The following is a 14,051-nucleotide window of genomic DNA, read 5'->3' as shown; positions in this document are numbered from 1 at the left end:
GTCATCGTTCATACGGCCTTGATGTGAGTCACTGTTGTTTACCTGCGTCAGTATTTCTCTCTCTGAGCTCCTCGAGACCCTCAACCTTCTGGTGTGTTCCTGCAGTCCCTCTCCTCTAATGTCCTTCTAATCAGCCCTTTCTGCATCCGTTCGTCCTCTTTCTCTCTCCTTTTCCTCAGGGTCTCGCTGTAATCATGTGTACGGCTCTGCATCACAGCCCAAAGCAGAGAAACCCAGCGGCCCGAGTGAGTTTGTCCATACGCTTCCCAGATATCGGTGTAAAGTTTGCACCATCAAAAGAACCGCCCACTAATACAGGAACTGTTTTGATTGACATGTAAACTGACCAGTCACAGCAAGACTGCAGGTTTTGATGCAGAAAGGTAGCCAAGGGCCTTTTATGTCTGTCGACTGCATTAGAAAGACGCTAATGATTGGTCTTAAAGCAAGAAGGTCACTGGTTCGAGTCCCGGCTGGCAATATAATAGTTCTGATTATATTCGCAGTGCCGTACGACAGAATTGAGCATGTTGAAACTCCCACAGCCTCAGTCACACACATCACCTGCTGTGTCAGTGTGTCCCAGGGCTCCTGCTTCAGCCTCTGTCTGTAGTTTGGATGAACGTTGCTCCACACCTCCTCCAGAGAAAGCGAGCGCCCATCTATAACACAGAACGCAGGATTAATCATCTGGAGCCGGATTCACAGCGATATTCTTAAGCAATAAAGAATGTGAGAAATTTAAATTAATTTTCTTATTTGCCATTTCTTAAAAAAAATAAACATAAGATGATCTCAAATTTGAATAAAAATACAGTCTCAGTAATAATAGATAATAACAATAAAAACCCAGGCTCTTAGTGAATATGTGCCTACATTTTTTTGCAATATGTTGTTTTGGCTACGATTCACTGCACATTTCTGGTGACAAATCCACTAGAGCTGGTTCTCAAACTGTGGTACATGTAGCACAAGTGGTGCGCAGGATTTCTTCTAGTGGTACGCAGAGGAATCGCTAAACAATTTAAAGGGCCATGACACCCCCCACTTTCGGTTAAAGTCTACTTCAGAATTTTTTCAAAAGATGCATGATTAATGGGCGTGGAGCTCCGCGAGCATCGGGCAGGAGTGGGCGTGGCCAGCAGGGGAGAACGTGAGCGAACGAAGCTAGCTCACAAAATGAGACAAACCGTGAGGAGACGCATGAGTTTATAGTTTACAAAGTTAAAACTCAAAGAAATGAACAGTGATTTAATGCCCTGCTACATTTGTTATTCGTAATTTCATATACACATAACCACAATTTATATCATTATATAGATAATCGTGTTCATGTAAACACTATAAATGAGGATTCTCCCTCAATCCCCGTATCCAGCAGACTTATTGCAGCAGGTCTCCTCACCTGTCTATTTTAACCATTAGCCCTGCTGGTAATCTGGAGGATTTAGGCAAACACAGCAGCACAGTGATGTGTCTGAATGTGAATGAACTCCTGATAAAAGACGGCGTCGGCCATTCTCTAATTCTCGTGCTGCTCTCCCGACAAAAATGCTTGCAGCACACACACAGCTTTGCTGTATGATCGGCCCTGACAAGATCGCGGGGGAAAACATGCAACAAACCGCGTGGATCATGGAAACAAACGCATATGAGCCTTCATGAACGGCTAAATACTGTGTGCCCGTGCCGTGAGTCCGTGACGTGTCTCACAGCTTGGGCTGGACTCTGTTAGGTCTGGCAGGTCTCATGAATAATTAAAGGGTCACGAAACACCAAAACACATGTGTTTGAGCTGTTGACAGTGGTATATGTGTCCCACACTGCTAAAAACACTATTAGGACACCTATATTTCACTAAAAAGTGTAAATTGGTTGTTTTTGCGTTATTTCAAGCAAATTCGTACTTCCGGTTTGAAACGAATTTTTGAAGCTGCGTCACGGCCATGAGATAATAGCGTGTATTCCAGCGTGCAGACTGGACGTCTGTGCCAGAGTGTGTCTTATTACGTCTTACAGTGTGATGCATTAATGCATGAGTAAGGCTTGGTTCAAACCAATCAGCGCGCTCTATTGTGCAACTTCATTAATATTCATTACTGTCACAGTGTAGACGGCAAAGACGCCACGTTGTGTTGGCAAAACAAGGGTGAAGTGTTGCTTTTATAGAGTGCAATAGTTAGCACTAACAGTTACAACCAAACTATAACCTCGTGTTGGATTTTGTGACCGGAATAACACACGCGGCTTTCTGACGCTACCTGCCGTGTGCATCTAAGTTTCCGGGAAATGCTGAGTTTTTTTTTCTCTCATTCGCCGTGCGGTATCAAACATTGCATGAAAAATACACGCTTAGAGCAGCGCCTCGAATCAAATATCCCGTTTGTCGGGAGGGGCATGAATGAATTCCCTGAATGAAAGAGCCAAACTGCAGTTAAAGTCCACCATTTAATAATTTGGCAAATAATTCGACTACAGATGTTCATGTAAACACAGTCACATTGTCCGCTGTGGTTGTGTGTTTTGACTCTGAAATTCAGCGTGCCCAAATAGACACTCCCACACCAAGCCTCTTTTCTTCCTCCGACACTCCCCCCTAAACAGAGCTGGACACGCCCACTTTTCTGACTTTTTCCAAAGTAGAGGTGTGAAAACACCCTGCTGAAACGAGGGGGTTTCATGGCCCTTTAAGCAGCCGGCTCTTCTCATAGGATAAGAAAACTCCGCTATGAATAATAATGAGAAACCGACGCGTCATCATTGCACTTGCAGTACTGCGCTACGTCGCCGATTTTGATCCCGCCCCAAAAATCATTTTAAACCCGGAAGCTGAAATTAGCTGACAAAAGCTCAAAATTATCCAGTTTTCCCCACAATTAAAGCTAACAGGTGCTAACATTGTCTTAACTGATGCTCAACACACACACATCTGTTAATATAAAAAAAAAGTTCTCCAGGGTGTCCTGAACCTTTAAGTAAAAAAATGAACTCACTTTTAACCCTTTGACGCGTATGATAACAATGATGTAATAAGGAAACTGATTTTAATAGGCTAACATTTTTATTTTATTTTAATTTTTCTAATGTTTGTTATGTATTCTATCATTTGAGTTTATTTTCCTCCCCATATTTGTAACGGTTGTTGGGGGCGTATCTTATTTTTACATCAGTGTTTACAGGTATAGTTTAATCACTTGCTTCTCTGACACACATAGCCTACTCTAACGAGCAGTAAGCAGATACAATTTCTAATTTAAATATGTAAATCCAAGTCATATTTAAAATACAAGTTAACGTTTAGATTTTAACGATATACATATAAGACATATATACATGCAACATATATTTAAAAATTTATCTGAGTTATTTATGAATATTATGACATACAACCTATATTTATGAGGTCCAAGTAACAGTTGCAGGTTTTGATGAATAGACTACTTTATGATACTTTACATGTAAGTACAGTAGTTTTCTTTTAACTTTTTAAGAACAGTGCCATTTTTAATGAACTTTTAAAATCACATTTTAATTTAAACGTTGACATTTTATTTATCTTCTTTTTAACTGTAAGTGTGTTATTGCTCAAACTATTTATTATGTTTAAAGTGGCTGACAATAATAAATATTCATAATAATAAGTATTAATCTGTAGTTTTGTATTAAGCTGTAGCCGCCCAATTAGGCCTACTATGTATTTCAATACCAGTCATTATGGTGGTACTTGGAGAGACAATTTTTTCTGGGGTGGTACTTGGTGAAAATAGTTTGAGAAACACTGCACTAGAGGGTCTACATTTTTTGAGAAGCTGAAATACGTTAGTAGGGGTACATTTCAGTGTACATTTTAGGTGACAAATCCACTAGAGGGCGCTGTCTATATTTTGCGAATATGAAATACATTACTTGTTAAGGTACAATTCGTTGTATGTTACAGGTGAACAATCCACTAGAGGGCACCGTTTATATTTTCCGAATATGAAATACATTACTTAAATTTTATTTAACAATACAGGTGACAAATCCACTAAAGGGTGCAGTCTACATTTTGCAAATATGAAAAAAAGGTACATTTCATTGTATGTTTCAGGTGACCAATCCACTAGAGGGCACTGTCTACATTTTGCGAATATGAAATGCACTACCTAGGGTAGATTTCCTTGTATGCTTCAGGTGACAAATCCCCTACAGGGCGCTGTTTATATTTTGCGAATATAAAATACATTACTTAGGATACATTTCATTGTACGTTTCAGGTAACAATTCCACTAGAGGGTGCTGCCTATATTTTGCGAATAGGAAATACGTTACTTGTTAGGGTATATTTTGATGTACATTTCAGGCGACAAACCCACTGGAGGGCACTGTCTATATTTTGCGAATAGGAAATTAGTTACTTGTTAGGGTACATTTCGTCGTACGTTTAAGGTAACAATTCCACTAGAGGGCGCTGTCTATATTTTGCGAATAGGAAATACGTTACTTGTTAGGGTACATTTTGATGTACATTTCAGGCGACAAACCCACTGGAGGGCACTGTCTTTATTTTGCGAATAGGAAATTAGTTACTTGTTAGGGTACATTTCGTTGTACGTTTCAGGTAACAATTCCACTAGAGGGTGCTGTCTATATTTTGCGAATAGGAAATACGTTACTTGTTAGGGTACATTTTGATGTACATTTCAGGCGACAAACCCTCTGGAGGGCACTGTCTATATTTTGCGAATAGGAAATTAGTTACTTGTTAGGGTACATTTCGTTGTACGTTTAAGGTAACAATTCCACTTGAGGGCGCTGTCTATATTTTGCGAATAGGAAATACGTTACTTGTTCAGGTACATTTCGTTGTTTCATGTGACCAATCCACTAGAGGGCACTGTCTACATTTTGCGAATATGAAATGCACTACCTAGGGTAGATTTCCTTGTATGCTTCAGGTGACAAATCCACTACAGGGTCCGGTTTATATTTTGCGAATATAAAATACATTACTTAGGATACATTTCATTGTACATTTCAGGCGACAAACCCACTGGAGGGCACTGTCTATATTTTGCGAATAGGAAATTAGTTACTTGTTAGGGTACATTTCATTGTACGTTTCAGGTAACAATTCCACTAGAGGGTGCTGTCTATATTTTGCAAATAGGTAATACGTTACTTGTTAAGGTACATTTCGTTGTTTCAGGTGATCAATCCACTAGAGGGCGCTGTCTATATTTTGAGAATCTGAAATACATAAGGTACATTTCGTTGTATGTGTTTCTGGTGACAAATCCACTAGAGGGCGTTGTTCATATTTTGCGAATATGAAATACATTACTTAGGGAAAAATTTATTGTACATTTCAGGTGACAAATGCAATAGAGGGCACACTGTCTATTCTTTGCAAATTTAAAATATGTTACCTAGGCTAGATTTCATTGTATGCTTCAGGTGAAAAATCCACTAGAGGGTGTTATCTGTATTTTGCAATTATAAAATGTTACTTCGAGTAGATTTCGTTGTATGTTTCAGGTGACAAATTGACAAGATGGAGCCGTCTATATTTTATGAATGTAAAATATGTTACTTAAGGTACATTTCATTGTACATTTCAGGTAACAAATCCACTAGAAAGCGCCGTCTACATTTTGCGAATATGAAATGTTACTTAAGATACATTTTGTTGTACGTTTCTGGTGACAAATCCACTAGAGGGTGCTGTCTATATTTTTGAGAAGCTGAAATACGTCTCTGAAACATCTACTAGATATCTACTAGATGGCACCCTCTTTATTTTGCAAATATGAAATGCGTTACTTGATAGGGTACATTTCGTTGTATGTTTCAGGTGACAAATCCCCTAGAGGGTGCTGTTTATATTTTGTAAATATGAAATTTATTACATAGGGTACATTTTATTGTATATTTCAGGTGACAAATCCACTTGAAGGCGCAGTTTATATTTTGAGATTAAGAAACACATTACTTGTTAGGTTATATTTCGTTGTACATTTGAGGTGACAAATCCACTAGAGGGTGCTGTTTATATTTTACAAATATGAAATGCGTTACTTGTTAGGGCACATTTTGTTGTACGTTTCAGGTGACAAATCAATTAGAGGGTGCTGTCTATTTTGCGAATGTGAAATACCATAATTAGGGTACATTTCTTTGTATGCTTCAGGTGACCAATCCACTAGAGGGCGCTGTTTATATTTTGCTAACTTGAAATACATTACTTAGAATAAATTTTATTGTACGTTTCAGGTGACAAATCCACTAGAGGGCGCTGTTTATATTTTGCGAATATTAAATATGTTACCTAGACTAGATTTCGTTGCATGCTTCAGGTGGTAAATCCACTAGAGTGTGTTATCTGTATTTTGCGAATATGAAATATGTTACTTCGAGTAGATTTCGTTGTACGTTTCAGGTAACAAATCGACAAGATGGCGCTGTCTATATTTTGTGAATGTAAAACATGTTACTTCGGGTACATTTCATTGTACATTTCAGGTAACAATTCCACTAGAAAGCGCCGTCTACAATATGCGAATGTGATATATGTTACTTACGGTACATTTTGTTGTACGTTTCTGGTGACAAATCCACTAGAGGGTGCTGTCTAACTATTTGCAAAGCTGAAATGCATAAGTTAGGCTATGTTTTGTTGTAAGTTTCAGATAACATATCCACTATGTTCACTAAGAAACAGTCTACAATATTGTGATTCTGAAATACAGATGACCAAGCAAACTGACTATGGAAGAAAAGTTGTCCATATGAAGATAGATAGGTGACGCAAATGTATTCGATTACAAATCATAGACTGCATTTATTAAAGTTTTGTAGTTTGTTTGTTTTTTTGTTTTTTTGTTTTTTGTTTTTTGGGGGGGGGGGTGCAAATAACTATTCTTAATTTGCCAAAAATATGTCTCTATAAATATCATTAGTGTGAAAAGGAACAAAAGCTGGTGTCATCATACTGCCCCCTAGTGTTTAGAAACTGCCATTATACTGCCCCCTAGTGTTTAGAAACTGCCATCAAATGCATGTTTAAACCCGTTTTCCCAGTTCTACACAAATCTAGGCTGAAGCACGAATTTCCAAAAAGCCCATGTTGCTGAATATAGCCATCATTTTCAAATAATTCACTCTTGCATGTGCATATTTGCTAACTCGCTCAAACAAAAGCTCCTAAAAATGTTGACATGGAAGCTATTAATGTATATTTACAGCACAAACTTTGTCTGGCTTTCTCCGAACTCAAACACTGCTGTCGAGACTCGCTGTATATTTGACAAATGTGTTTTTCTGCAGACTTTGAGAAAAGCAGAGCAGCGAGGGCTCTGAAATACACAGTGATAAGGGGAAGCGGACGGTGTATAAACAAGTCTGCGCGGTTTAATGATAGAAACACGGCGAATGGGACTGCGGCGTACCTAACGCTGATGCTCTGAAATAGAGGACGGGGATCTGATAGCTGCAGGAATACAGAACGTGGTATTCATAGCGCAGCACAGCATGACTTTCACACACCGCATCAACTCCAGCCGTTTCATCCTCAGCGTCTGCCTGGAAAACAAGACCAGAAACAGACGGAAAGTGAGACTGAGATTCATGCCGCTCCAAGATAAAGATTCAGCTATAAATGCAGCAAACATTGATGGTGAAAAGCAACTCTCAGAATTTAAGACAACAGGCAAAGTTCAAGTCGATGTAGCACGGCTGTATTCAGCAATAAACAACACGAATGTGTATTGACAATTGAATTAGCATATTATAATATTACTTCTGAAGGTTGGCGTGATATGAGGACTGGGATAATGATGCTAAAAATTCAGCTCTGAATCACAGAATAAATAGTATTATACTTATTAGGCATTGTTCATTACTGCTATAATTGAAACAACAGCTTACATGTTAAGTCTTGATAATATTAATAACAATCCTCATCATTCATTGAGACTCTTGCATGGCCCCTGTGATGTGACTTCAGGTCAATGACATCATCACTATGGCCTTTACGCACCACACAGATACGCGCAGCTTTAATTAGCACTAGTGTGTGAGAGACGTGTTGGACCAGCAGAGGTTTGAGTTTCCCTCAACACAGACTTCAGGATTCTTCACGCATCCATGCCTTCACTAATAACATCTTCCTCCATACGAGCTCAGTCTGGAGACACACAACTACTGTTTCACATCCCATGCCATGTCAGGAATCACAGAGGCTGGAAAGGGCAGAGTGGCTCAAATAAACTATGACATCATGATTGATGCTCAACATTCTGCTGTTAAAAACTAGCCTAGAGCACCATCTGCTGTTTAAACACTATCCTAGAGCCCCATCTGCTGTTAAAAACTAGCCTAGAGCGCCATCTGCAAGCAAACACTATCCTAGAACACCGTCTGCTGTTTAAAAACTAGTCTAGAGCGCCATCTGCTGATAAAAACTGGCCTAGAGCACCATCTGCGGTTAAGCACTATCCTAGAGCGCCATCTGCTGTTTAAAAACTATCCTAGAGCGCCATCTGCTGATAAAAACTGGCCTAGAGCGCCATCTGCAGTTAAGCACTATCCTAGAGCGCCATCTGCTGTTTAAAAACTATTCTAGAGCACCATCTGCTATTAAACACTAGCCTAGAGCACCATCTGCTATTAAACACTATCCTAGAGCACCATCGACTGTTAAAAACTAGCCTAGAGCGCCGTCTGCTGTTTAAAAATTATCCTAGAGCACCATCTGCTATTAAACACTATCCTAGAGCACCATCGGCTGTTAAAAACTAGCCTAGAGCACCATCTGCTATTAAACACTAGCCTAGAGCACCATCTGCTATTAAACACTATCCTAGAGCACCATCGACTGTTAAAAACTAGCCTAGAGCGCCGTCTGCTGTTTAAAAATTATCCTAGAGCACCATCTGCTGTTAAACACTAGCCTAGAGCACCATCTGCTGTTAAAAAACTAGCCTAGAGCGCCCTCTGCTGTTAAACACTAGCCTAGAGCACCATCTGCTGTTAAATAATTATTACAAACATTTTTTTATAAATAAATATTACAAAATAAATTTAACAGAATAATTTATCTATTTGTGTGTGTGTGTGTGTGTGTGTGTGTGTGTGTGTGTGTGTGTGTGTGTGTGTGTGTGTGTATATAATGAAAGATTTTGGTGGTTTAAAGTATAAATTGAGGCAGACCTAATTATTATAAAGGCAGCTATTGTTTTATATTATTATCTGGCTTCTTCGTGTGCAGGTGTTCATAGACAAAGAGTAACATTGAGTATAGATGAAGTGTGCGGTACAGAAATGGTTAACCCTGATAGGTTTTTGTTGAGTGAGGCATTAAAAAAAATTCCACCGCTCAAAACAGGATGCCACAAAAAAAAAAGAAAAGAAAAAAAGTGGTCCTGCCTTTTCTAATCTTCTGATCTTGCTGGATATGTTTTTTCTTCTTTTCCTGAACAATGGAGAAAAAGAGGCTTTCTTGTAGCCGACAAGCTCCTGCTTGCAGCCAAACACTTTTCACCAAGGTCAAGTTTTCTCAATTTTTTTTTTAATGCACAGAGAGACTGAAACTCTATAACACCAGTCAACAAAGCAGATGTGGATAATGAGTTAGTTATTAGACAATACTGGGATTATGTGATTATTAATATTAGAAATGAATAAAATAAATATACAACAATAATTCCCACGATAAAAACTCCACAATTTAAATTATTTTCTATTTCAAATCAAATAATATTCACATTACAACAAGAATTTGACTTTTTTTTGAGATTCTAATGGGAATCTGCAAACAAATTAGCTTACAGTGAAAAGAAAGAAAGAAATGTGAATAGTAAAAAAAGTGAAAGGAAGAAATGTGAATAGTAAAAAAAGTGAAAGGAAGAAATGAATAAACGAAGGAATAAAAAAGAAAGAAACAATGAACAAAAAAGAAAAGAATGAACAAAAGAATAAAAAAATAAAGAACAAATGAAAGTAAAAACATAACGTAAGGCAACATAACGTAACAACAACTTAACAATGCATCATAACATAACATATCACAGCGTAAAGTATCACAACGTAACGTATCACAACGTAACGTATCACAACGTAACGTAAAGTAAAACAACGTAACGTATCACAAGGTAATGCATTATAACATAACGTATTATATAACATTACGATGTTACATAATGTAACACAACGTAACGCAAGACATCGTTATACAACACATCGTAACACAATGTAACGTAACAATGTAAGGTAACAACGTAACGTAACACCTTGTACCATAACACAACGTAATGAAACAACGTAACGTAACAACGCAAGATAACACAACGTAACGTAACATAACGTAACATAACATATCGTAACACAACACAACATTCCTCGCATTTTGCATTGCATTTTGTAGTCAATCTATTATTTCAAAAACAAATAAACACTGAACTCATACAGATGTTTCTACTGAATGAACAAATAAGAGTAAACGAGCCAGCCGTGACCACAGAATATCTGGCATATCACATTTACTTCATCCACACAGAATACACCAACATCTCCTTCAGAAGAGTAGAAGGTGTTGAGTGTGTGTGTGTGTGCGTGTATGTGTGCGTGTGTGTGCGTGTATGTGTGCATGTGTGTGTGCTTGTGTGCGTGCGTGCATGTGAGCTGAATGTAAATATGCAAGAAGTCGAGTCATTTTGCAATCAGCCGGAAGGGCTTTCTAATGAAACAGTCTGAGAGTGGAGGAACAGAAACACCGTCCACATTTCAGAGCCCACGACCACTCAGGACATATAAACGAGTCTGTGTATTTTAGGAGGACAATATTAAGTTTTAGAGAGGTTTGTCTTGCTCACAACATTCTAAGGCATGTTCATTTCTAATGATAACAGGAAGAGGGAAAAAAAGAAAGAAGAAAGGAGTGATACAAAGAAATAAAGAGAGGGAGAGATAGAAAGAGAAAGAAAAGGAATAAAAAGAGGGAGAGAAAGAAAGAACAAAGAAAAAGAAAGAATGAAAGAAAAAAGAAGGAAAGACAGAAAGAAAGAAGAAAGAAAGAAAGAATGATAAAAGATATAAAGAAAAAAGAAAAAGAAAGAGAGAAAAAAGGAAAAAGAAAGAAAGAAAAAAAAGAAAGAAAGAAAGAAAGAAAGAAAGAAAGAAGGAAAGAAAGACAGAAAGAAGGAAAGAAAGAAAGACAGAAAGAAAGAAAGAAAGAAAGAAAGAAAGAAAGAAAGAAAGAAAGAAAGAAAAGAAAGAAAGAGAAAGAAAGAAAGACAGAAAGAAAGAAAGAAAGAAAGAGAGAGAAAGAAAGAAAGAAAGAAAGAAAGAAAGAAAGAAAGAAAGAAAGAAAGAAAGAAAGAAAGAAAGAAAAGAAAAAAGAGTGATGCAAAAAAGAAAGAAATTAAAGAAAGAATGATTTAAAGAAAAAGAAAAAAGAAAGAAAGAAAAAGAAATAGTGATAAATAAGAAAGAAAGAATAATAAGAAAAAGAAGAAAGAAAGAAAGAAAGAAAAATAAGAAAGAAAGAAAGAAAGAAAGAAAGAAAGAAAGAAAGAAAGAAAGAAAGAAAGATAAATAAATAAAAAAGAAAGAAAGAAAAATAAGAAAGAAAGAAAGAAGAGTGATGCAAATAAGAAAAAAAGAAAAAAGATAAAAAGAAAAAAAAGAAAGAAAGAAAAAGAAAGAGTGATAAATAAGAAAGAAAAAAGAAAAGAAAGAAAGAAAAAGAAAGGAACGAAAAGAAATGAAGAAAGAAAGAAAGAAAGAAAGAAAGAAAGAAAGAAAGAAAGAAAGAAAGAAAGAAAGAAAGAAAGAAAGAAAGAAAGAGTGAAAAAGAGAAAACAACGTGAATGTGAAGAACGTGAGAGTGAAAAAAGAGCGCAAGGGGGGAAAAAGAAAGAAAGAAAAAAAGATCTATCCATCTCTTTCTATCCGACAGATTGCACTATCATGTTTTTCTCTTCTTCTTCATTCTTTCATATCACATTTTACCTGTTTTTATGTTTTGTTTTGTTTTTATGCATTTTTATTATTTGTTTTTATTTTTATTTTACTTGTTTCTTTTATTCTTGTTTATGTAAAGCACTTTGAATTGCCATTGTGTATGAAATGTGCTATATAAATAAACTTGCCTTGCCTTGCCTTGCCTTGCCATCTTTCCAGAAAGAAAGAAAATTACACTCAACAAAAAAAAGACAAAAACATGTTTGATCTTCCCCTGTAGAGGGCGTGTGTTCACAACAAACAAAGGCATTACTATTATCATTATTATTATTATTATTAATATTATTTTGTCTCTCTTTCTTTCTCTTCCTTCTCTCTTCCACTACTGAAATAATGACGGCTGAGCTGACAGTGTTGTGTTGGACATTTTATTCTCTGATTTGTTTCGATATTTAATTGAGTCATGTGACCATTGAGTCTTCAAATGAATTTAGAGTCGACTCTTTATTTATTTGATAGACGATATCATTATTTATCAAGCACTTTTTGACACCTTTGCAGACAGCTCGCATTGAAGCACGGCTATGGTGCGAACCTGCAAACATTATATTTTCAAAAACCCGTAAAACACTGGTTAAATATGTCACGCACAGCTACTTTCCCAAAACAGGACAGTGCATGAAGTGTGTAGACAAGGCTGAGGCATCGTGAGGGACAAAAGAGCAGAAACATCTTAATGGACACATAAAAGCACAGGCCAACATTAGCAAGTTTTTCCAAAACTAAAGCCGGCACGGCAATAAAGTGCAGGATTAGTCAAAGTGTTTCCTTCAGGTAATTGCTTCAGTATGTGGGGAAACACTTAGGTCACTCTTGGTTTTTGGTGGCCTGTTTTTATTAACGGACTTGCTCTTTCCACCCTCAGTTCACAGACGATCCTCTCATATGTCCAAAATAGGTCAGATTGAGCGACTTTGGTTATTATTATTTTAATGTTAAAGGGTCACGAAACACCAGAGCACATGTGTTTGAGCTGTTGACAGTCGTATATGTGTCCCACACTGCTAAAAACACTATTAGGACACCTATATTTCACTAAAAAGTGTAAATTGGTTGTTTTTGCGTTATTTCAAGCAAATTCGTACTTCCGGTTTGAAACGAATTTTTGAAGCTGCGTCACGGTCATGACATAATAGTGTGTATTCCAGCGTGCAGACTGGACGTCTGTGCCAGAGTGTGTCTTATTACGTCTTACAGTGTGATGCATTAATGCATGAGTAAAGCTTGGTTCAAACCAATCAGCGCGCTCTATTGTGCAACTTCATTAATATTCATTACTGTCAGAGTGTTTAGACGGCAGAGACGCCACGTTGTGTTGGCAAAACAAGTGTGAAGTGTTGCTTTTATAGTTTGCTGCAGTTAAGTTTTGTTTTCATTTTCTCTCTGTGAGAGCTCAGCTGGAGTCACATGTGGATTAACAGTGTACGCGACGCTCGACAACAATAACTTACGTGTCTAAGGAGGATTATTGTTTACCTGAGAGCTGTTCTCATCTGCAAACGCTGAGATCCGGATTCGCTTGTAGTCTCCTCTTAATAAAGACGCGGCTCTAGTTGCTGGTGATTGTCCTGTCTCTACAGATTTGGTAAGTGAGCGACCAGTGCTCTTTGTTTATTCAGTTTTTTTGTATCGAACTAAGTTAACTATTGCACCAAGTGTAAACATGTTAGCACCACAACCAAACTTTAACCTCGTGTAGGATTTTCACCGCATTTAGTGACCGGAATAACACACACAGCTTTCTGACACTACCTGCCGTGTGCATCTAAGTTTCCGGGAAATGCTGAGGGGTTTTTTTCACTCATTCACCGTGCGGTATCAAACGTTGCATGAAAAATACACGCTTAGAGCAGTTCCTCGAATCAAATATCTCGTTTGTCGCGAGGGGCATGAATGAATTCCCTGAATGAAAGAGCCAAACTGCAGTTAAAGTCCAACATTTAGTAATTTGGCAAATAATTCGACTACAGATGTCCATGTAGGTTAAACACCATCACTTTCTACTGTGTTTGTGTATTTTGACTCAGAAACTCAGCGTGCCCAAATAGACA

At 37.5% G+C, this 14,051-nt stretch overlaps 1 protein-coding gene across 5 annotated transcripts in view; it reads right to left on the bottom strand.

Moving 5' to 3' along the window:
* Window positions 1–14,051, bottom strand: part of atg10 (ATG10 autophagy related 10 homolog (S. cerevisiae)) — a 38,290-nt gene that overhangs the window by 8,773 nt on the left and 15,466 nt on the right. For 3 of the 5 annotated variants that reach the window (NM_001037124.2, XM_087269709.1, XM_087269710.1), the window contains 2 exon segments: window positions 565–662; window positions 7,428–7,560. In NM_001037124.2, the coding sequence (NP_001032201.2) occupies window positions 565–662; window positions 7,428–7,560 (231 nt within the window). 5 annotated transcript variants of the gene reach the window in all.

The sequence above is a fragment of the Danio rerio genome, chromosome 10 (genome assembly GCF_052040795.2).
Source record: "Danio rerio strain M-AB ecotype USA chromosome 10, GRCz13ab, whole genome shotgun sequence".
NCBI lineage: Eukaryota > Metazoa > Chordata > Actinopteri > Cypriniformes > Danionidae > Danio > Danio rerio.
Note: the sequence above shows the minus strand (reverse complement) of the source record. Positions and strands in the feature narration are given on the sequence as shown.